We start from the raw sequence: 24,299 nt of genomic DNA on the forward strand, positions 1-24,299 counted from the left end.
AAATCCATACATCTTCCATTCTTTCTCCATTTGACACTTCACTGAGGCACCCTGGGAAATTTACTGACAGCCCTCCAGGAGCTGGGCACGGAGACGGAATGGGCTTTCTAGGCTCAGCACTCACCCTTCTCCCATCGTGGGCACTGGCCTGGGCGGCCATGGCCTGGGCCGTGGCCGCTGTGCTTCTCCACGGGCCTGAGGGGAGGAGCCAGGTGTGTCTCTGGCTCTCCCTTCGCAGACTGTAAAGTTCAACATTTCTCTTAGCTCCTCTGTCAGCAGCCTTGGGCAGATTAGACTCCTGTGGCCACTCTCCCTCCCAGTCCCTGGCTGGAGCAGGGAGTGAGATACGAGCCTTCAGGGCTTCAAGGAGTCACTGCAGAGCAATAAGAAGATGCTTAGTAACTAGGAAATTTCCTGCTCTACAAACAGGTCAAAGAGATCGTTTCTGATAGCCTCCACCTTGGGCAAGGCTCCTGAGTCACGTTTTCCAGGTAGTCGGGGAAGTGATTTCTCCTGAGCCTGCAGCTAAGGCTGCCATTAGCTCAAATCCTCATGCACTGAGGTACGTCTTACGTGGCTGGCTCTGAACTCCCACACACTCTTTAAAAAAGTTGATTTTAGAGGAAGAGAGAGAGAGAGAGAGAGAGAGAGAGAGAGAGAGAGAGAAAGAGAGAGAGAGAGAGAGGGAGAGAAATATCAATTTGTTGTTCCACTGATTTATAAAGTTATTGGTTATTCTTATACGTGTCCTCATTGGCAAGCTAACCCTAGCGTATCAGGACAACGCTCTAACCACTGAGCACCCAGCCAGGCCTCTCACTGCACTTCCTGACCCCGCCCCCTTGTCAGGGCCCCCACATCACTGGGTTCAGTGCACACTCCTGCCCACATCGGAGGGCCTCTAGGACTTCGTTCCCATTTGTCCCTTCACCCCTGTATTTACTGGAGGGGCCCAGGCCCGGAGCAGGTGCGCCTTGGATAAGTCTGCAGTGTGTGGGGTGCTGACTTTGTGCAGGAAAGATTCCACAACGCAAGTCCAGGTCACTGAGAGTTCGCCCGTTAAAGCTGGGAGAGGGAAACAGGAAGGACTGGGGTAGAAGAAGCAACAGGAAGGAGACTGCTTTGGCTCTCTAGAAACTTTATGAGAAAGAAGTGAGCCATGCGGGCGGGGCTGCTGTCTGCTCCCTGGAGAGTCAGGGCAAAGGGGGCCTTGGGGACGGGCTCAGGGGGCAAGCCCAGGATGAGCTGCCATTGCTCGCCTGGTTACAAGCCTTGTGGGACCCTGAGGTTAGGAGATGCACTCATGTGGGAGAAGAGAGGGGAACGGAAGGCACAAGCATCCTCCCAGGAGGGAAAGAGTGTGCTGGGCTTTGTGTTGAGGGTTTAAAGGCTGGGAGCATAAAGGAGGTCTTCAGGAGGATTGCACTAGAATATTCATCAGCTCTTCCAGGTGTGCCTTTATGGGTCCTGGTTTCCATTGATGGGTTGACTCCAGGGCAGGGCCATTGGTCATAGTGGCTGATCCTGGCGTTTTTTGTTCCTGCTCAGTTTTGTTCCAGGTCCATCTTCACTGTAAAGCTTCCAGCACCAGGAGAGGAAGTGGGCTGGCCTGCGCTGTGGTCAGTGATGTAGATAACCTCCCTCATTTCAATCCCCTTCTATCTGGAGACGCCCAGACTCCGGAGGCCATCTTCCTCTGTGTTCAGCCAGCCAGCAGAGCCCACAATCACTGCTAATTTCTTGGAATGACCCCAATTTATTAGTCTCTCGTGAGGTTGATTTGGAGAAGCCCTTTCCACGTAAACATATGGTCAAGCTCACGGCGTCACAGTTCCGGGCCTTTAAGGGAAAAGCCAGGGGCTCCACTCCCTCCCCCGGGTGTGCACCAAGGCTGTCCAGGTTTCAGGACAGCTCCGCCGGCCACCTGTGGCTCCCGGCTGTCCAGGTTGGACGGGCTTGTCCTCCGTGAGGAATCCCGACTGAGTGAGGAGAGTGTCCACAGGGGCCGGGATCAGCTGCAGGAGTCTGCTGCTCCTCCAGCAGGGGGCGCGTTAAAAGAAGCACTTACATGTGTGCAATTGGATTGGATTGCTCTGATTCAGAAGGAGGCAGACCTGACAGAGCCAGAGCTGGACATGAAGTGAGTGCAGGCTTTCCCATTGCCCTAAGCTTGTGAGTGAGAGCAGAGCAAAAGCTTCTGCTATTATAGTCCAGGGACTGAGAACTGGGTTGCCTCTGTGTCCCTGCCGGTCTGCCCGGGGCCTGCGTGTCTCTGCTCCTGGGTCATGATCGGGTGGACGGTCTGGGAAGCTGAAGTGTCCTGAGGGGAAACCCAGCTGCAAACAGAACACAGAGAACACCTTCCAGCATCAACTCTCCAGCACAGCACGAGTGCGGCAGAGAAAAAGCAGGGCAAGGACGGTCCCAAGCAGGGCCCACCTTTTCTGGGACCCCTCGAAGACGCCCCTGTAGACTCACAGGAAGCAAACCTGGTGCGCGCTGTTCTTGTTCCTGGGATCCGGGCTGACACATGGGCTGGGCTCAGACCCCGAGCTCAGAGCTGTGGGAAAGAGCCAGGTGTGGGCTCAGAGGGACCTGGCTGTGTGGTCAGCTCCTCACCTCCTGCCTCCGCTCCCTGTCTGTGGCAATGATGCTAAGGTGGCTGACATTGACGGCCTTCACTGGAACTTAACAACCTGTGAGAAACATGTCCATTTCCCCAGGTACAGATGGGGGAAACTGAGGCACATGGAGATTGAAGAGCTGTGCCAGGTCTCAGTGTCAGCATTCAGTGGCACGGTGCCAGTATCTGGCCCAGGCTGTGGCTGAAGGCACCCTAAGTGGCTATTATTTCTGATAGTGTCCACCTCTGAGCTTGTCCGTATGGACCTCTCATTTTGCAACTGTCCCCACCCCTGACACCCACACCCCGTTCAGGACAGCAGAAGAGGGCTTCTCCCTCAGCAGCCCCTTGGCGTGCAGATGCCTCTGGAGCGATGGCCGGTCCACTGAGCAGCTGGCTAGCCTCACACATTTGGCACTCCCCCCTCCCATCTTACCCCTCCCATCCAGGCTCCAAGACGCCCTCCCTTAGCCATAAAGGTGTCTGTGATGCTAGCATACAGCTACGAACTTCCTGTGTCCAGCATCAGCTCTCAGAGCCTCAGTTTTCTCATCTGTGAAATGGGGTAGCAAAAATGAGACATGCACTGGCCATGAGCTAAAGATCCTCAGTGCGCAGGGGGCCCAGACACCCAGAGCCGCCAAGTGGGCGGCGCCCTTGGGCGGGGCCGAGCCGGGCGGGCCTGGGGGCGGGCCGGGCCTGGGGGCCGGGGGCGGCGCGGGGCGGGGAGGAGGGAGGCGGGAGGCGGCCGGCGGCACTGCGCGGCGGCGGTGGCGGCGGCAGCGGGGCGATGCGGCTGCTGGCGCTGGCGGCGGCCGCCTTGCTGGCGCGGGCTCCGGCCCCGGGTAAGCGCGGGGCGGCGGGCGGTTGGGACCCGCGTTGGGACGGCGGGGCTCCGGGCTCGGCTCGGGCCTGGGAGGAGGCGCTGCGCCTCCGGCCTCCCTGTCCAGGGCGCTGGCGGCGGACTGCGCTGTCCCGAGCCATTCGCTGCCTTGCCCGGGGCGCCCCACCCCTCCCTGCAGGCCGGACCCCAGCTCGCTGGGAGGCTCGGAGCAGCCCCAAGGGACTAGATCTGGGGGGCGGGGAGAGTTCAGCCAGGAGGCGAGAGCCCTGGTTGGTTTGTTTTCTTTCTCCCCAAAAACTCAGGACTCACAACTTTTGTGGGTCAGACTGGGCAGAACTTCTGAACGCTCTTCCGAGCGGCCCCAGGCCGGAGGAGCTGTGTCCTGCTGGGAATGGGGCTGGGACTTGTCCCGGGTGGTTTGCGATGACCAGGCCTGGGGGGAAGGTGCCCCTGCTGGCTGAAGGGGCCCATGTACCAGGCACCCTGCCCAGGGGCAGCCTCTGCCCACACTGCTGGCGTGCGTTCTGCGGTTTCTGCCCCCTCTTCGAAGTTGCTGAGGAAGTTTCTCCGCTCCTCAGGGCCCTGCCTGCCTGGGCTGGAAGGGCTGTGCTGCCTAGGACAGTGGTAACAGCAGTACGGGTACCGCCTGCCAGTCAGGCCTCCTGGGGCCTATCCGGTGCCAAGTGTGGCTGCACAGCCCTCAGTCTCACAGCACTTCACAGTAACAGGGACAGGAGCATGCTTACATCCCACGCACAGACATTACCCGGTCTCACTTGCCAATAAGCTCTTAGGGAGGTGCTGTTACTGTTCCCAATCTGCAGGAGAGGAAACTGAGGCACAGGCCCAGCATTGACTTGACTTAAGCCACAGGCTTGTGAGTGGTGGGCTGGGGTTTGCTCCTAGGAAGCCTGGCTCTAGACCCTGCTCATACTGGCTAAGCTGAGTGGCCACTATCTATATATATAAAAGGCTAATATGCTAAGTGTCCGACCATCCGACTGGTCACTATGACACGCACTGACCCCCAGCTGCCGTGACGGGCACTGGCCATTTTTACAGAGAAACGGCACTGCAGACCTGGCAAAACAAAGCAACACTCGGCTTCCCCCAAGTGGAACACAGGCCCCGCCACCACCCCGGAGTGACAGTCCATCAAATCACAGCTGACGCTGCTGAGACCCCATGGCACAAAATGTGGCCCACAGCCCAGCCCAGCCCAGAAATGGCACCTTGGTAATGACGTCACATAGCAACACCTGGCTTCCTCTCCCTAGTGACTAGCCTCCTTGGAGTTTCTTCAGCCCAGGAACATGGCTTGCTTTATAGCCAAGTGAAAACATTTTACACTTTAACCAAATGTCTGTGAAGTGTTTTCCTGGATATCAACTCATTTGATCCTCACAGAAGTCCTGGAGTAGGTAGACAGGAGACTCGTTAGAATTCTATTTTCTTCTCATTAGCCAGAAAATGGGGATTTAGAAAGCTTAGAAAGTTGACCTGACTGAAAAGAAGTAAGAAATGGTGAACCTTGAAAATGACTTCAGGTTTTCTCACTTCATAGAATATAGTAAACACTGCTGCAGTTAAATATTTTACCCTTTGTTCTCCCTGCATGATCTACAACATGATCTGCTTCATGTTGATATTTACTGTTATGTTGCTTACAATTACCTGAAAAAGAAATTGGAGTGCTTCACTGGTCTGAAAAAAGTTTAGCTACATCAGAAAGCAGGTCTAACTAAGCAAGTTTATTCTATATCTATAAAAGGCTGGGTTGACTTGTGTATGCGTAATACATATAAAGCTCTCACTGGCACCAAACACGTGTGTTTCGATCTGTCATTGTCAATCGTGAATTTGGTTGACACTTTTGTTATAGAGAAAGGGTGAGTATTAAAATATTTCTTCTAATTAATTTCCTTTCCATGTGCACAAATTTGTGCACCGGGCCACTAGTTTTGTAAATAAGAAGGCTGATGCTCAGAGTTAAGGATTTTCCAAGGGAGACCCAGCTACCAAGTGGGGAGCACCCATCAGAATCTGGGAGCTTCTGGGGTCATGGTGGTGGGAAGAAACTCACCTTTGCACTCAGGCTACCAGAGCCATGGGGCTCCCACTGAACCCGAAACCCACGTTGCAGGAGATGCTCCTTCAGGGCTGTCACTGTCTTGGCTGACAGAGGCTGCAGCTTTCCTGGGTGGTGCGGCTGGGCCAGCTCAGGTGGCCTCTGGAGTGCCCAGCAGCCAGCGGGAGGCAAGAGGGCACAAGGCTGTCTGTCCCCAGGGCCCCACGACCACCTTCCTAACCTCAGGTGCTGCCAGACAGAGGCCCCAGAGAAAGGCCCCTTGAGGTGGGTGACATCTCATGCTCCAGAGGCCTCGCTGGACTCAGGGTTCTTTAGAGCCCGCCGGCTGAGTGAAGGCCATCCCTCAGGCCATGGCGACAGCGCCTGCTTGTGCGGCCTTCGTCCTGTGCTGCCTTCATCCTGTGCTGCTGCTCTTCCCCGTGTCTCACTCAGGACCCCTTGTCACCAAGCCCGAGGAGCCACTTTACACGTACTTTACCCTGGAATGTCTCCGTATTTTGGGACAGAGCAGGACTTTAGCGGTTTTACACAAAACTAACCAAGGGGCATATTTAGGAGATACCTTGCTGTAGGACAGGGGTGGCTGGGAGCTGGCTCTGGAGCCGTCTGGTCGGAGTTCCAGCTCTGCCACCTCCTGTGTGAGCTTCAGCAAGCGGCGTAGCCCCTCTGGGCCTCAGCCCTCCTGTCTGTAACCGGGGGATAAGCGTAGGATGAGGATAGATTGGAAAATACATCTAACGTGCTTAGAACAGTGCTGGGCACGGGCTTCACACGAGCAAATGTTAGCCTGCCTCCTGGCCACGCGGGTGCTTGGCCTGGCTGCCGGGGTGTCTGGTGCTGGGCTGGCGGGCGCTGGCTCCTGGTGCCGGGGCTTTTAAGGGATACAGTTGCATCTGTAGAGATTTGTTTGTTATGAACACAGACTAACTGTTCGGTAAGAATGAGATTTGGCCGCCGAGAGGTACACACCATCTGCATTCCTTAGAGACATAGGGGCTCCTGCTCCCGGAAACGAGTGGGGCAGGCTCCTCAGGACAGAAAAGAAGCTGCGGGGGACACACACACACACACACACACACACACAGCCACCAGCACACCCTGGCCAGGCCGGGGAGAGGACTCAGGCTGTGCCCACCCTGCCTCCCAGGAGAGGTGTGTGCTGGCTGCACAGGTTGGGGACTGTGTGACCACACTGATGTCCTCAGGCTGTCTTCTGAGCGGTTAGAAAACATTATCCAGTGGGAACAAGGGGCTTAGCCCCCCGCCGTGTTACCCACAGGAACTAGATACCTTGCTGACAGTCAGAACCAGAGATCTAATTTGTGGGGTCCAGTGCAAAATGGAAATGTGGGGCCTTACTCAAAAGTTGTTAAGCCTTCCAGAGGGCCAGGAGAGAGTAAACCAAGCGGGCCCCCCCAGCAGAGGGCCTGTGACTGCAGGGCACCCCAGAAGCCTCCCCTCTCAGTGTGCCTGTCACTCTTATTGTCCCACCTGCTCACTGCTCCAGGCACAGAAACTGCTGTGGGCGTTTTAAAGTTATTTTCCCATTGGAATTACCTTCCCGTTTTTCAGATGAAGAGACTGAGGGTCTGAGGGCCTTAACTCCCAATAGAACCAGGTCTCCAACTTGGCTTTGTTGAATGCCAACCCCTGGCGCATTGCCCAGCCCCACAAGACACTATGGAGGCTTGGGGTCCATGAGCAGCCCGATGCCCACTCACAGGGGGCGCCCAGGCTCCCAAGTAACGGAGCCTGAGCTTGTCGAAGGAAGGAGGCTCCCGCAGCAGCGTCCTGCCCTTGTCCTGGGCCAGTCTCTCCTGCCACACTGCCCCCTTCCTCCTCTAAGAGCTGGCCGGGAGCCCTGGGCGCCTGGGAAGTCCCTTCCCGAAACCACTCTGCAGCCCGAGTGGCTGATGACTCCGTGTCCCCTGTGCCAGCCTCCTGCCTCAGGGCCTTTGCACAGGCAGGCCCTCTCGCGGGAAGGCCATTTCTTCTGCTGCCCTGGATTTTATGTCATTTAATGCAACTCATCCTTCAGCCACGAACACCACCCCCCCCCCCCCGGGTCCCCTCCCTGCCCTGTGACCTAGGTCAGGATCCTGCCCTGCTTTGTGGGAGCCCATCTTGTTTTCTCCTGTGACTTTTTCCTGATGACCGGCTGCCTGTGGATCTGCAGGCCTGGAGCCTGGACGCCGCGGGCGAGGTGCTGCAGAGCTGGCCTGTTCCGAGGCCCTGCCCTGGCTGTGCATGGCGCATTCTCCCCGCGTGGTCTGCCCTCCGCGTCCTCTGTCCTGACAGCCTCTTCCTGTGAGGACACTGGTCACTGGGGTTAGAGTCCATGCTAACGGCCTCCTCTCAGTCCCCCCTTTGAAGGCCCTGTCTCCACAGACAGCCACCCTTGAGGCCCTGGGAGCTGGGACTCAGGATGTGAATCTGGGGGGACCCATTCAGCTCCGAAGAGGGATCTTTGCACTTCAGTGGGCGGGCCGTGGGGAGCCTGTGTGAGGGAACGGGGGTGAAGGAAGGCCAAGGCACTGGGGAGGGGACAGGAGGCTCGTGCTGGGAAGAGGGTGTCTGTTGCCTCCTGTAGGAGCTGGCCCCTGGCCTGGGCCATGGGAGGGGAAGGGTTACTAGTTTGCCTCCAGCATGGAATCTGGCCTCCAGTGGGGAAGAGCACTTGGCACCCTCTCCCAGTTTGGTCACTATAAATACTCCCTCCTTCATGCAGTGTTAATAGGAGGAGGCTGGGGTGTGGGGGCCCAGCCTTGCTCTCATCCCACCCATATTGTTTCAATTTCCTGCCTTCCCGCTCTCCCTGCCTCCGGTGGAGCCAGCCTGGGGGTGGGGAGCCTGCACTCAGTTCTGGAAGCCAGCTGCTGCACCCCTGCTGCTCCCAGCCCGGGAGACCCTGTCCCCATGGAGCGGGTCATCCCCCTGCTCCCTGCCTGGGAGACCCTGTCCCCATGGAGCAGGTCAGGCCCCTGCTCCCTGCCCGGGAGACCCTGTCCCCATGGAGCAGGTCAGGCCCCTGCTCTCTGCCTGGGAGACCCTGTCCTCCTGCAGCAGGTCAGCCCCCTGCTCTCTGCCTGGGAGACCCTGTCCCCATGGAGCGGGTCAGCCCCCTGCTCCCTGCCCGGGAGACCCTGTCCCCATGGAGCAGGTCAGCCCCCTGGCTCTCTGCCTGGGAGACCCTGTCCACATTGAGTGGGTCAGCCCCCTGCTCTCTGCCTGGGAGACCCTGTCCCCATGGAATGGGTTAGCCCTTGGCTTTGCCTGGGAGACCCCGACCCAATGGAGTGGTCAGCCATGTGGTCTGGCCGTGCTGTGCTCCCTGGGAACACCCACCATACGCCCCTCAGACAGGGCCTCTGCGGCAGGAGCTGTGCCTGGGCCAGCTCAGATGGGCCTACGGGCAGGGGCAGGCCGGGGTGGGCTGCAGAGGAGGCAGTGGGGCAGTACCCCGTCCTGCACGGTGACTAACCGTGTGGACAGAGATTGTCAGAGGTCGTCCCAGGGGCCTGCCTCCCTGGATGCTTATGTGAGCCCGCAGCCCCCTGGCTGCCCGCGTCCATCGCTGCAGACACAGGAGACCTCAGTGCCATCCACAGCGACTTAGTGGCCAGCCAGCGTCAACCTCTTTCTTCTGAATTTGCTTCCATCAGTTTGAAGAGACTGTCGCAGTGTGGCAGGCTCATGGTGCCTCCGAGATGTGTGTCCCGATCCCTGAGCCTGTGCACGTTACTTACCTGGCACAGGCACTCGGAGTGTCTGCTGGCCTGGCTTCGAAGAGGGGAGAGAGAAAACGAAGAATATCGACCTTCAGGTCATGGCTCCGGGTGTTCAGTTTGCTAAGTCTATAGTAGAAACCACACAAGAGGATGAACTAACTGGCTGGTTATACCCCCCTCCTCCCCGCTCACAGCCCCTGCACAGTGTGAGTCAGGTCTCAGATCTCCTCCTCCTTCCTCAGGGCCCATCTGCAGCACTGACAGGGCCAGAGCTCCTGCTGGCTCTGCCCGCAGGCGACTGTGGGATGCCCACTGCTCTGCGGTGGGGGGCAGGGAGTGGGGCGTCCGAGCTGTGCGCTGGGCTGTGCGTGCAGAGTGGCTCCTGTGAGGAGAAGCCCTGCAGGCAGTGAAGGTGCGGCCTCCTGTGTCCTCCTGCTTCTGCCTGCAGAGGCGGCGCCGCCCGTGGCCTCAGGGCAGCCGGGGGTCGCCCTGTGTTATCCGGAATGGCCACTCTTGGGGGTCTAAGAAGGAACCAAAGACACCCAGTAGCAGGCAGGGCCTGGAGTCAGGAGTGTTTCGGGGGGATTGGGAATTTCTCTCATCCTCTTCCTAGGTCAGTCTTTTTCCTACACTTTGGCTCCAAGCTGAGTCCAAGGGGCTCAGGGCAGGGAACAGAGAAGCCGGGGCTGTAGCTGCGGGTGAGGTTCTAACACCGCGGGCTGCTGGCGGCCTGAGGACAGCGGGAGCAGCTGGAACAGGGACGGTGCCCGGAGGGGCAGCCCCCCACTTCCCCCTGCTGCAGCGTCGTCCACTCAGGCGGGCAGCGAACTGGTCCCGGCAGGCCTTGGGGAGGCGGGCTAGAAATTTTTAAGAAATTCTAAAAATCCAAATTTTATGTGAAATATTGAAAATAAAATGGAAAATGCATGGGCTCCCACAGAGCTCCCCCAAAAGGAGGCCCCGCCTCCTGAGGCCGAGTGAGCGGGAGGTGGGAGGGGAGGGCGCTGTGCACTGCGGAGGCCAGGCCGTGCTCACGTCCTCCTTCCTGTTTCTCTGCAGACATCTGTGGGGCCCTCAACGTGACCGTGTCCCCGGGGCCCGTGGCGGACTACCGGGAGGGCGAGAACGCCACCCTGGTCTGCCGTGTCTCCCAGAAGAGGTGGGCGAACAGCCTGCTGGCCGTGCGCTGGTTCTTCGGGCGCCCCAGCGCCAAGGTGACCCTGATGGTGAGGAGGAGCAAGCACGGGGCGGTGAAGTTCTACGGCAGGTTCCACAACAGCTCCTTCCAGCAGCGGCTGCGCCTGCGGGAGCAGAGGCAGGGCCGGCTCCACAACTACACGCTCTCCCTTCTGAGCCTCCGGCCGGCCGATCAGGGGCATTACGTCTGCAAAGTGCAGGAGATCACCCAGCAGAGGAGCAGGTGGACCGTCCTGTCCAACAGCTCCTCGGAGACGGAGCTGAGAGGTGAGCGGTGCGCCCTCGGGGAGGCGCGGACGGGTGTGCGGTCCTCACTGCCCGGCGGGACCTCCAGCGGCTCTGTTGGGCACAGCCAGCCCTCAGGCCTCGTCACAGGGCCAGGCCCGGTGAGGCCGATCTCTCTGAGGATGCTGGCTGAGCTGTACTGGAGACAGGGAGCAGGACAGGAAGGAGCCAGAGCTCGGCCCGTGCTGCCCAGCCCGGCCTCAGAGCCAAGCCTCCTTCACGTTTGGAAGATGGGACTGAGGGACCCCTGCGCTCAGGCTGGCAGCGTGGCTGCTTTGGTCATGGGCACCAGGCAAGGGGCAGGAGGTCGGGTGGGCGGGGAGGCACGCAGGGGGAGGGCCTGCGGTCAGTTCTGGCCTCCGGGCCTCGGGGTGGGGAAATGGTGGCTCTGACCTGTTCCCGAAGCACCTGCCCCAAGGCCCAGGCTGCGGCTCCTGAGAAAGTCAGGGGTCAGACGACACGGGACACAGGGCAGAGGACAGCGTAGCCCCCCCTCCTGGAGACAGGTGGGAGGTGTGGTCACATTCCGGAACGTTTTAGCTACCAAGTGCCATGTTGGAGGGTTATCATGTTTTATCACAAATGTTCTACTCAGTGAGACACCTGCCACCATCTTAACAGACTTGCCGCTATGTGCGGAAGTGACATCTTGGATTGCTTTGAGTTTGCTCACCATAAAGCGGGCCGTCCCACATACGAAGGAGAATCGGATTTTATTGCATCCGTGCAATACCGTGTGTGTCCCCGGCATCAGCGATGTCTGACGAGTTTTTCCGGGGATGAACCCAGCGTGGAGGGGGTAGTGCGGGAGCAGGGATAGGTAAGGGAACAGTTTACGGCACAGGCTTGGAGCAGCCCGGCTCTGCCCTTCCCTTTGCTGATTGCAGTGTTCTTAGGCACAGAATGATGTATTATCTAAATTCTAAAATGTTGAGCACTTTTTCTTTGTAAGCAAATTAATTCAGGAGAATAAATGATCTTGGTATAAATATGTACTTTGGCACGGAAAGCAGAAACATGCCTCAGACGACCGGAGGCTGAGGGAACCGGGTCTGACTGCTGGCTCGGAAGCAGGACTGTGCTGTGGTTTGGGGTCACAGGATCTGGGCCGGCATCAGTCTCTGCCAGTCGGAGCAGACACCAGGCCCCCCGCGTTCCGCAGAGCGGCCCTCTCCTCACTCACTGAACCTGCTCAGCAGGCGGCCTGCCCAGGACAGCTGTGTGCACTTGCTCCAAACCTGAGGCGGTTCATAGTGATCCCCTGGAGTTGAAAAGCTGCCCCCTCTCCTCCTCTTCCCCCTTTATTTCCTCTCCCCCCCCCCCCCCGTCCTGGTCCTCCTCCCCTTCTCCAAAGCCCTCTCTCTTCTCACTCTTCTTCTCTCCCATCCTCGACTCCCTCCCTCTCTCCCTCTGCACTCCCTGCCTCTCCTCTTTTTCCTCTTCCCTTGGTCCCTGTCCTCTGTCTGGGACTCAGCCCCCCCCCCCCCCCCCCGAAGTGGTTCTAACCCTCCAGCAGCTGGGCCTCACCCTGTCTGCTCTGCTTCGAGCTTCCTGTTCCCATGGCTCTGGGTTCCTCCAGGGTCCTCGCAGCTCCTCAGCCTCTGGGCGGGTTTTTGGTGAGGAAGTTACAAACCTTAGGAAGCAATGACTGCCCTTCTAGAATGGTCCTCGTCGGGGTCTCCGCTAGGGGTCAGGGAGAGGTAGCCCAAGGGGAGGGCCTGGAAGCCATTCCTTGCTTAGGCCAGAGCGGGCTGCGGGACCAGGCGGGCACAGGGCTGCGGGACCAGGCGGCACAGGGCTGCGGGACCAGGCGGGCACAGGGCTGCGGGACCAGGCGGGCACAGGGCTGCGGGACCAGGCGGCCCAGGGCTGCGGGCTGCGGGTGTAGGCCTGCCAGGCTGCGGGTCCAGGCGGGCACAGGGCTGCGGGATCAGGCAGCACAGGGCTGCGGGCTTCGGGTCCAGGCGGGCACAGGGCTGCGGGACCAGGCAGCACAGGGCTGCGGGCTGCGGGTGTAGGCCTGCCAGGCTGTGGGTCCAGGCGAGCACAGGGCTGCGGGCTGTGGGTGTAGGCCTGCCAGGCTGCGGGTCCGGGCGGGCACAGGGCTGCGGGCTGTGGGTCCGGGCGGGCACAGGGCTGCGGGCTGTGAGTGTAGGCCTGCCAGGCTGCGGGTCCAGGCGGGCACAGGCCTGCGGGCTGTGGGTGTAGGCCTGCCAGGCTGCGGGTCCAGGCGAGCACAGGGCTGCGGGCTGTGAGTGTAGGCCTGCCAGGCTGCGGGTCCGGGCGGGCACAGGGCTGCGGGCTGTGGGTGTAGGCCTGCCAGGCTGCGGGTCCGGGCGGGCACAGGGCTGCGGGCTGTGGGTCCGGGCGGGCACAGGGCTGCGGGCTGTGAGTGTAGGCCTGCCAGGCTGCGGGTCCAGGCGGGCACAGGCCTGCGGGCTGTGGGTGTAGGCCTGCCAGGCTGCGGGTCCGGGCGGGCGCAGGGCTGGGCCCAGCCTCCTGGGGTGCCTACCCCAGGCCCACACCTTGCTCATTGCCAGGGGCCTAGTTTTGCTGCCTCTGTGCCTCAGTGGTCGTTACATGGAAAACAAGAGCGAAACCAACAACAACGGAAAGTTCTGTGGGCAAAGACGTTCCAGACGCTCAGAGGCGGGCTGGATTGGGGCCTTTGCCCTGGGCCCTGGAGCCCGCGCTTCCTAAGTGTCACTGGCCCAGGGGCAGCTCTCCTGAGATCCTTCCAAGCCCTCTCCTCCTCCCCCCACCCCCTGCTCCTGCCCTGGACCATGGACTGTCCTTGCCATTCCCTCACGGAGCTCGGTCCCTGTGAGCTCCCGGCCAGGCCAATGCACGATCGCAGTCTCTGCTCAGCTCCCCTACCACCCAGGTGACTCACACTAATGCACCTGCCGGCTGGTTCCTGGCACAGAGCAAGGCCAGATGCGAGCTGCCCCTCATTGCTCACCCTGCTTTCCACATCCTGGTTGTTTTCTCTTGCAGAAATAATGTAGGTGATTAGAGAAAACAGGGAAAAATCCGGAAATGACTTGCAATACCTCCACCCGGCATAACTGAACATTTCATTGTAAATCCTTTCAGACATTTTTATGCAAATAAAAATTAAAAACCTAATTCCTCTCATTCCGTAAATACCGCCTGGGGACTGGCTTTCCTCACGTGACTAGCAGCGTGCACGTCTGCCTGTGTGAGCTGCGCTGCCACAGCATCCTGCTCACGTGGAACAATGTTCCTAACATGGGGGGACCACAGCGTGGCCTTGCGTTACTGTTACTCACGGGTGCTAATTCCCTGTCAGTAAGTCTTCACTAGCGTCCCTGCCTTAGAATAAAGTCCCGGGAATAAGGTTGCCGGGCCAGAGGAATACTGTTTAAAGACTAATACAATGTAGAGCGTTGAACTGATCTCTAGAGTAGATAATGAGTCTATGTCCCCACCAGCATTGACAATGCCTTTTCCCATGGCTTATCCTCATGACATACACTTTTGGGGGTGAGGATGATGGTGGTGGTGACTAGGAATGCCTGGAACAGTAGCTGGCGAACAGCTGACTCTGAATGAGTGCCTGATGAGTGAATGACTTGCTGTTGACTTGGTGGACAGTGCCTCTCTCTCGGGGAGACCTCACCCCGCTTTCCCTTGGCCTGTGCCAGTCAGACATCTTATTTAAGGCTCCTCGCCCTTCCTTCCTCCCCTACGAGGCCTTCTTGGTATGTGCCAGCCCGTGGAGACCTTGTCCGCCCGTGGCCTGTGTAGCATATGTGTTTAGTGCTGCTCACACAACACAGTGTAGTCACACCAGAGTTTTTTAGTAAGCTGCTGGGGCAGAGAGATGACGTAAAAATACCTACAAAAGAGTCAAACAATGTCAAAACCAAGATGTTAGAGTCTGTCTTCCCCTCCTTGCACTCTAACGCCGGGTGGCGATTGTAGTCAGCGATGCGGTGTGGCCCCTTCGGGCCCTCTCCTGCTGGCCTTCATGCACACACACACACACGCACAGTTCAGCAGCTCCACACCCAATGCTGTGAGCGTCACACCTAATGCTGATAGTGTATGTGCTTTCCTGTAACTGAGGTCACATAGCGGATAACGCCACACTACGTGCCTCATTCCCCAGGGATAAAAACGTAGGGAACTTCCAATATTTCATTAACACCAGAGTGCTTCAGGGAGCATCCTACTCTATGTTTTCAGTGTTTCTGCTGGGGAGAGGCTTGCTCAGTCTGAGGCTCTCCATAGGCACATCTTCCATACACAGTGCCGGATGCTCTCTGCAAGATGTAACAGGCTTACACTCTGACCGTCATTGCGTGATAGTATCTATTTCCCTGAAGCTTCATTAACAATGGATATTATTAATCTTTTCCATTATTTATCTCAGTGATGGGAAATAATACTTATTATTGTCTTGATTTCAATTATATTCAATACAATACAATTTCACTTAAAGTGCTGTATTGAATTAGTAGTGAGGTTGTACATCTCCACATGTGTTTATTGACTGTTTAGAAATGTTCTTCTGTGCGTGGCCTGCCCATACCTTCACCTGGTTTTCAGTAGGTTCCTGTCTTGATCTATGTGTTTTTTCTGATCATTAATTTGTTAGCTGCTACACATGCTGCACAGCTGTCTTTCTATTTGTTACTTGTCTTTACACTTTTTTTTTTTTTGCCTTATAGACATTTTACATTTTCAGGATATTTATACAAAGTTGCCATTTTTTTTCTTTATGGTATTCCTTTTTTCTCAGTCGTATTTTTTAATTGACATATGATTTATTTTCCACAAATTGCACATGGTACCTTGGTTTTATATCTTATCTAGAAAGATGTTTTCCACCCCAATATTATAAAACTGTTTTCCATATTTTTCTTCAATGTGTATAAAGGATTAAAAGAAAGTATTACTCCTTCATCTATTTGGAATCCATTTTTATATAAGATATGAGTAGCCAATTTACTTTTTGTTTCCAAATGGCTATTCTGTTGTCCCTACACTATCTGTTGGTCAGATAAAATATCCCTGTCTTGAAATGCCACATTTTATAAGCTAAATCCATACATTTAAATGTAAACTGTAAATAAATGTCTTATTCTTATACATTTACTTTTTCCTTCAGGTGATTTTATCTATTTATAAAAAATTACGTTAGGGTTTGATTTTATTAGGATTTAATTGTCTTTATAATTACCTTGGGTGGATGTATACATCTTACACATCTTTGTGATTTTTAATATTCCTACCCAGCCCCGTGTTCCTTAAATATCTATTGTTTTGTTGTTAATCCTCATCCAAGGATATTTTTCCCATTGATTTTTAGAAAGGGTGGGAGGGTGGGAGAGAAAGAAAAAAAGAGAGACATTGATGTGTCACATGGATTGGTTGCCTTCTGCCCGGGACTGGGATTCAAACCCACAACCTTTTGATCAGTGGGCTGACACTCTTAACGGAGCAAAACTGGCCAGGGCTGAAATATCCTCATTATTGATGTATTTATTATTATTATTCATTTATTTATTTTGCATTTTAATTTCTTTATGAAATGTCTTTAAGTAAAGATTTCTTCATGTAAGTTTTAAACATTTTTATTGTGTTTATTTTATGCTTGTAATTAGGATCTGTCCCTAATCCTTACACATGCACACATAAACACACATATACCTCCTTTAAATTGGTTATTCCTGGTCCATAGAAGAGTTCTTCACTTTTGCTTGGTAACATAATGAGTTCTCTTATTTTTTTGGGTAGAGTCTTTTTCAGCTGCTTCTCACCGATGCGTGCGAATGTATACCACATTCATTCTCTAGCCTGGTTCCCCGGCCGGTCCTCTTGTGAGCACTAGGAACTACCTCCAGCCCTGGAGCCTGTGGCTGGGCCGCATTTGTCCATCTAGCCCCGTGCTGCTGTTAGGGACTGTCGGTTACTTCACTAAAGGCCAGCTTTGAGGTGGTGTGACTTTTCCACGATTCCCACCAGTAAATGTAACTGGGTTTGGTCCCACAGTGTCTCTTAGTATGTAATAGCTTTTCCTTTTCAGTTTGTTGCAGTCCTTATTTAAGAATCTATTTTGGCCCACCTGTGTGGCATTGTCCTGTGCACCGAAAAGTGTTTAGTAAATTCCAGGTGAGGCGCACACCCAGGCTGTGGGCTCGATCCCGGCCAGGGTGCATGGGAAGGCAGCTGACTGGGCGGGGGGGGGGGGGGGGGCAGTGCACCTCACCAGGTGAGCGAAGCCGGTCTGGAAAAGCCCGCCCTGTGACCACAGCTCTATGGCACCCAGAAAGGCGGACCTTGGAGGCAGCAGAAAGACGAGGGGCTGCGGGAAGGCAGCAGGGAGGCAGACTAGGGGAGTGCCCCGGGGGGTCAGGGCAGGGAGCCCTCTGTGTGATACACAAAGGTGGTCATGGGTTACGCATCCGTCCACACCCACAGAGCCTATGGCACCAAGAGAGGACCCCGAGGAAGCCTGGGGCTGCCGTGCAGGGGTGTGTCGGGGTGGGGTCTGACTGTAAGGACTGCACTGTGGGTGGTGATGCTGGTAATGTGGGCGGCCCTGGGGCCTATGGGAAGGCTCTGCCTTCCCCTCAGTTTTGCTCAGGACCTAAAACTGCTCTAAGGTCTTAATAACAAAGGCAATCCATTCTAGGAACCTGTCACATGGATGAACATTCCTGTAGTCTAGGGGTGTCGAACTCAATCAGAGAAGGGGCCAAAATCTAAAATCCAGCCTAAATCGCGGGCCGAATGGTTTACTGAACAGTCATAAACTGTCATTGTGATGGAAACGCAGCGGAGTGCAGTGATGACAGCGCGGTGCGGGCCACATTGCAAGGCCTGGCGGGACGGATTTGGCCCGTGGGCCTTGTGTTTGACACATGTGGTCTATACTTTAAAACCGACTCCCCCTCCCCCCTTTTTAAAAAAATCCAGAACCTTGTGTGCCCTAGCCCCCTGGCACTCTGCTTTTCCAGGAAGCCTCACTTTTCCTTAGCTGGGTCCTGTGTGATCTGCGAATGGTCATTCGGGGGTGACACGTTCTGCTTCTCCGAGGACGGAGCCAGGAGAGGGCGGGAGCCCTCCCTGCACAGGCCGCCTAGGGAGGCTCGCTCGCCAGTGGGATGCCATAAGCCAGGAATGTTATTGGAGAGCCGCAGCTCCGTTCGCATGAGCGCTGCTCACAGCCAGCAGCTTGGCCATCTGTGGATATTACTGGGGGTCAAGTCTGCTGCTGTCACATCAGGCCCTGTCACTTGCCTTTGCTTTACTTTTCTGGGAGGAGAGGGAAGGTTGCGTTGTGAGGGTTAGGGGTGGGAGCGTGGAATTGGGCCTAACCCGCAGCTGGCCACATCCTCGCTGCGGACCTAGTGCCGGCTCCTGCGGCAGCCCGGGGCGGTGGCTGTGTGCCTGTGCAATGCGTCACCAACCACAGCCAAGTTCAAACACCAGAGCCAAAGCCCGGGGCCCAGGCCACCCCGTCTCAGCAGCACTGTGCGCTTGCTCTGCTCTCTGTACTTTTTAATTTCCCCCCAATTGGGGTTCGTCTTAAGCATGTGTGTGTGATGACCAAAAATAATAATAATAATAATAATAATAATAATAATAATAAATAAGTAGCAAATTACTGGGGAAAATTTACACAAATGAATGAGCTTGTTACGCTTTTACCTGGTGACACCCCTGAAAGTGTCTGGCTAAGAAACGCAGGCTGTATCAATTTGGGGTAAAGCCTAAATCACCATTTTGTGTTTAATGGTGCACATTATTAAAATATAATGGGAGCCGAAACTGGTTTGGCTCAATGGATAGAGCGTCGGCCTGCGGACTCAAGGGTCCCAGGTTCGATTCCAGTCAAGGGCATATATCTTGGTTGCAGGCACATACCCAGTGGGGGGAGTGCAGAAGGCAGCTGATCCGATGTTCCTCTCTCATCGATGTTTCTAACTTTCTATCCCTCTCCCTTCCTCTCTGTAAAAAATCAATAAAATATATTTAAAAAAATAATAAAATATAATGGGAAATGGGGATTTTGAAGAGTGAGGAAGAATTAAACAGGTTTATCTGCAAACCGTGTACACGTGAGATTGTGGGGGGATCCGGGCCGGAAGGCGACTGGTGCTGGCGGGCGCAGAACGGAGTGAGCAGTAACGGAGAATGAGAACCTCTGACCCTGCAGGTGACAGTGACGGGGGGCGTGGCTTACCTGAGAATCCGCCAACTGGGTGACCTTGTCAGTGTCATGTTGTCACTCAAAGTGGAAGAAAGGGCATCGGTTGCTCACAGTCTCCTCATTTGCTGTCCTGCTGGTGTCGCCTAGCGGGAAGCCAGTCTGCACAGGACAGGGACTGACATGTCCTACGGGGCACACGGCCAGAGGCTCTGGAGAGATGGCCGGGGGAGCCAGGGGGTCAGTGCTGGGTTTGATTTCATTTAATTGTTTTATCAGTGACATTGAAAACGGAGCACACTGCACCCTAATGAACTTTACAGAAAATGCAAAATCGGGAAATGTTCTTAATGTCAGTGAGGAGTGAAACATAATAAAAATGAATCCGGAGAGGTAAGAGATACAGGCAGGAAATAACGGAACGAGATTCAATTTGGAAAATGGGCCGTCACGGGACGGGGGAGGCTCGGCTGTCCCTGGGAGGCCCGATGGAGGCTCTGGATGAGGTGTGCGTCGGCGACGCGATGTGGCGACAGGCGGCGGTCGTTTCCGTCCTCCTGCAAATCGTCCCAGTGTCCCCGGGAAGGAAGGCGGCTGTGTCATGTGTCCTGTGCTGGTGAGACTGATGCCGACGACACAGTCCATTTGGGGAGCCTCATTTCCAGAAAGACAGATTCAAACTGCAGAAGAGGGAAACAGGATGAGGAAATGAGCAGCAGCCTTCAGAGACGTGGTAAGCTTGGCCGAGGAGCCGTGCAGGCTCAGGGAGGAGATTGCGGTGGAGATGGCACTGGCTACAGGCTTAGCAGTGCCTGGGGACTCACTCTCCGCCTCCCTCAGTGGGCACCGTTGAGCCTGCTCTGCACCCGGCCCTCATATGTGGAAAACATGAGGACACAGGCCTGGATCTCCCCACAGGCGTGGCAGATACACAGACAGACATGATATCAGAGTGCAAGTGCAGTGGTAAGGGAGCAAACGGGCCTTGTGGGATCCGTCCTCCTGGGATGAGGGAGAAGGCAGTGCTTATGCTGACACTGGGACTCGGGGGTATGGAGTGGGAGGCGAGGCCTCACAGCAGTGGGTCAGGGCCTTGCAGCCTGAGCTGGGAGCCAGGGGCAGGGAGGGCTGCCAGGTGTGTGGGGGTAGGAGGCAGGTCTGGTGGTGGGGAGCTGGGACCTGATGTAAGGGATTTACACTTGACTTTTCCAGTTGGTAGTCTCAACTGCACCTACTGATGAGCATTGCCAGGGCCACTGCTGACTGGAGGGCCCAGGCCTCGTAGCAGAGCCTGGTCGGTCTGGGATAGAAGTGAATGTGGAGCTGCAGTCCAGGGGGTTGGATCCGGGAAGGCTGAGGAACCCCTGCGTGAGAGCCTGGGAAGCCTGGGAGGCATGTAGAGTCTTCTGCTGGACTCCTCTGTTGGCTGCTTGGGTCACGGATGGCGAGGGAGCAGGCCAGAGGATGAGGGGGGAGTGTCTTTGTAGCTGTTCAGGCTTGAAGATGAAAGACTAAACTTAGAGGTAGAGATGGAGCGACAGTACGAGGGCAAATGAGAAGACCTCAGAAGTGACTGGAGTGGGCCAGGGAGAGAGAGTTGGGGTGACCCCCAGGGTCTCACTCAGTAGGTGCATGCAGGGCGGTGCCCACAGCTGACGGGCCACGCGGAATGGGCCGCTCACAGGGGAGGTTCAGGGCTGAGAGTGACACGGTGGCAGGCCATGCTGCATGATGGGAGGTACATAGACACGTGGAGGCGATGATCTGCCTGCTCTGGCTGCTGGGCCCTGGTTTGTATGTCAGGCAGGTAAAGCCAGGGGCGGGGGATGGAGACCCCCAGTGGGTGGGGGCCAAGGATGGCATCTTGGGAAATAGCAACGTTCGGGGAGGAGCTAGCTTGGCTTGGGTTCTGGAATGGGTTCCTGCAGGCCAGCCTGTTGGCCGTCTGGAGAAGGCCAGTGTCCTCAGTGGAAGAGCAGTGCTGAAGGTGAGGCTGCAGCAGCTCTTCCCAGGATCCAGAGGTCAGTGTGCACACAGTCTGGAAAGGTGAGTGTGCACACAGTCCAGAGGAATGAGTGTGCACACAATCAGAGGAGAATAGTGTACACTCGGTCTGGAGGAGGTTATTGTGCACGTGGTCTGGAGGAGTGAGTGTGCACGTGGTCCGGAGGAGGTCAGTGTGCACATGGTCCAGAGGAGTGAGTGTGCATGCAGTCCGAAGGAGGTCAGTGTGCACGCAGTCCGGAGGAGGTCAGTGTACATGTGGTCCGAAGAAGGTCAGTGTACATGTGATCTGGAGGAGGTCAGTGTGCACATGGTCCAGAGGAGTGAGTGTGCATGCAGTCCGAAGGAGGTCAGTGTACATGCAGTCTGAAGGAGGTCAGTGTGCATATGGTCCAGAGGAGGTCAGTGTGCACGTGGTCTGGAGGAGTGAGTGTGCATGCAGTCCGAAGAAGGTCAGTGTGCATATGGTCCAAAGGAGGTCAGTGTGCACATGGTCCGGAGGAAGTTATTGTTATTGTGCACGGGTTCAGAGGAGGTCAGTGTGCACACAGTCCAAAGGAGGTCAGTGTGCATGTGCTCCAGAGGAGTGAGTGTGCACACAATTGGAGGAGGTCAGTGTGCATGAGGCCTAGAGGAGGTCAGTGTACATGCGGTCCGGAGGAGGTCAGTGTGCATGTGGTCCGGAGGAGTGAGTGTGCACGCAGTCTGAAGGAGGTCAGTGTGCACGTGGTCCGGAGGAGTGGGTGTGCACGCAGTCCGAAGGAGGTCAGTGTGCATATGGTCCAGAGGAGGTCAGTGTGCACGTGGTTTGGAGGAGGTCAGTGTGCACATGGTCCGGAGGAAGTTACTGCTATTGTGCACGGGTTCAGAGGAGGTCAGTGTGCACGTGGTCCGAAGAAGGTCAGTGTGCATGTGCTCCAGGGAGTGAGTGTGCACACAATTGGAGGAGGTCAGTGTGCACGTGGTCCGAAGAAGGTCAGTGTGCATATGGTCCAAAGGAGGTCAGTGTGCACATGGTCCGGAGGAAGTTATTGTTATTGTGCACGGGTTCAGAGGAGGTCAGTGTGCACACAGTCCAAAGGAGGTCAGTGTGCATGTGCTCCAGAGGAGTGAGTGTGCACACAATTGGAGGAGGTCAGTGTGCATGAGGCCTAGAGGAGGTCAGTGTACATGCGGTCCGGAGGAGGTCAGTGTGCACGTGGTCCGGAGGAGTGAGTGTGCACGTGGTCCTGAGGAGTGCAGTTCTGGGCGGGAAGGAGCGTACCCACCTCGACGGCAGTTGCCCAGGAGCCCTGTGCCCTCCGCTCCAGTGACAACTATTCCAAGAACATCATCAGCAGGTGATCTGCAGTGAACCCACCAGCCCAGGAATTGTGGGAGGTCTGAGTGTCTGTAGCCATGGCTGAGGCACAGCAGGGCTAGTGCTGGGGGACAGGCATTTGGGGTGGGAATGGAGGGCGGGAATTTTCCAATAGGAAACAAAGTTGCTCACAGGACCTGTTCTCAGGGGTGACTTGTTTATTTTGGGGGTGTCGCAGGTTTGGATTGAAGAGATAATAGATAGACTAGTGCAGAAATGTCCCAGTGTTCTTGGTTCTTGAGGGCCTAAAACCAAAATAAATAGCTACAGGTTTTACTTTGACATAGTGGGTCCCACCATTTCAAATAGTACTAGAGGCCTGATGCATGAAAGTCATGCATGAGCCGAGGCCCTGGCCCCCACCCACTGCCCCGGTGGCTGGGAGCCTCTATCACCTCTGCCACGGCCCCCGCCACTGTGGCTTTGTCCCGAAGGAAGGACGTCAGTCTAATTATCATATTACACTTTTATTGTTATAGATTATTATAGATTTCTGTCCTAGAATTTGCAAGCATACTATGTCCCCAGAGACTGAGGGGAGCTGTTCTCTTTTGGGTTGAATTTCAAGGTCACTTTTCTTTTTTAAATATGTTTTTTCTGTTTTGTTTTTTATTGACTTTTAGAAAGAGAGGGACGGGGGAGAGAGAGAGAGAAACATCAACGAGAAACATTGACCGCAATCAGAGGAGGTCAGTGTGCACGCCATCACTGATCGGCTGCCTCCTGCACTCCCTGCACTGAGGATCAAGCCCACAACCCGGGGCAGTGTGCGGGTCGACGCTCAACCACTGAACCACACCAGCTGGGCCCAAGGTCACTTTTGCAATGAGATGAAGATTTGATATCTAGGGCTCCAAACCTCTCCAGTAAGTACAAAATAATGTTTCACTAGTTATGGTAATTTTTTTTTTTTTTTAATGAATGGTACTTTTGGGAGATATTCTTTGTCCGTGTAGACGCCGAGGCGCGTCTGCTCCCCACACGCAGTGTTGGCAGGTCCCTTGCTGGGCATCAGTGTGCGTTAAGAGATGCACTGCCATCTTCCCATCACCGGACGTCAGGTCCTGCTGCCCTCCACATGCCCTCGCCCCTCTGTCCGTGTCCCCACACCCAGCCACTTCTGGTTGTGTGCTGTCCCCGCTCTTCAGTAATCCCTCTGCTTCCCTCTGCGGCCCCTGCTCCCACACCCTGGGTCTCCCAGCCTGTGTGCCTTTTCCGCCCTGCCTGATAGATACCCTGTGATGCCCACACGTGTCCTCCGTGGACACTGGCCTGGCCTGGCCCTCCAGGACATACAGGTCCTGTTCTCAGGCAGAGGGTGGCTAGGTGGGGATGGGCGGTGTCTGCGGAGTGTCTGAGGGGCCAAGGGTTCCCATGGAGGACAGGCTCCGCCGGCCAGGGCCATGTGGTCATAGCTGACCTGCGGGTTAGACGGGCGAGTTTTCAGCACTCCCCCTGAGGGCTGGCACTCCCCTCTCACCGGGAAGCACAGCCTCCAGCGTTCACAAGCGTGACCTCGCCATGCCATTCATTTTTTACTTCTGTCATTAGGGCATCAGCAACTTCGAGTCCCCAGACATCATTAAAACATCGCCCTCTGTGGCCCGTCAGCCCAGCCGTCCAGACTCAGATGCAGGCTATGTGGGAAACGGTGACAGAGCTGGGATTGCACAGGCTCGCTCCTGCTAGCAAGCCAGCTTTCCATCCAACCCGAAGAGCGTGGTCCAACACCCCAGCTGCTGCTGACTTACGATCATCCACGTAACCTGTAGCTGTGAGGGTCCTCAAAGCACAGGAAACTATAACCGGAGGCGCTGGAGCAGGGATGAGCCATAGTACAAAGTTAGAGGGGACCTAGTGATTGGCTCTCAAAGTGCCACCACAGGAACCAATGTTTCCAGTTTCAGTGGAAGAAATTAAATAATTCCTTTTTCTCCGGGGATGTGGGAGAGATAATTAGGGATGAGATTAACTGAACATCGAGTGC

The 24,299-nt window shown here is 55.9% G+C and overlaps 1 protein-coding gene across 3 annotated transcripts in view; it reads left to right on the forward strand.

Annotated features, from left to right (window-relative positions):
• The first annotated feature begins 3,393 nt into the window (after positions 1-3,393).
• The window catches only part of VSTM4 (V-set and transmembrane domain containing 4), an 81,193-nt gene continuing 60,287 nt past the window's right edge, over positions 3,394-24,299 (forward strand). For all 3 annotated transcript variants that reach the window (XM_036461216.1, XM_036461217.1, XM_045570685.1), the window contains exons 1-2: positions 3,394-3,468; positions 10,344-10,748. In XM_036461216.1, coding sequence (XP_036317109.1) covers positions 3,414-3,468; positions 10,344-10,748 — 460 coding nt within the window. In that variant the 5' untranslated portion in view covers positions 3,394-3,413. The remainder of the gene's footprint in view (positions 3,469-10,343; positions 10,749-24,299) is intronic.

This window comes from Pipistrellus kuhlii, unplaced genomic scaffold (assembly GCF_014108245.1).
Source record: "Pipistrellus kuhlii isolate mPipKuh1 unplaced genomic scaffold, mPipKuh1.p scaffold_m20_p_35, whole genome shotgun sequence".
Taxonomy (NCBI): Eukaryota; Metazoa; Chordata; class Mammalia; order Chiroptera; family Vespertilionidae; genus Pipistrellus; species Pipistrellus kuhlii.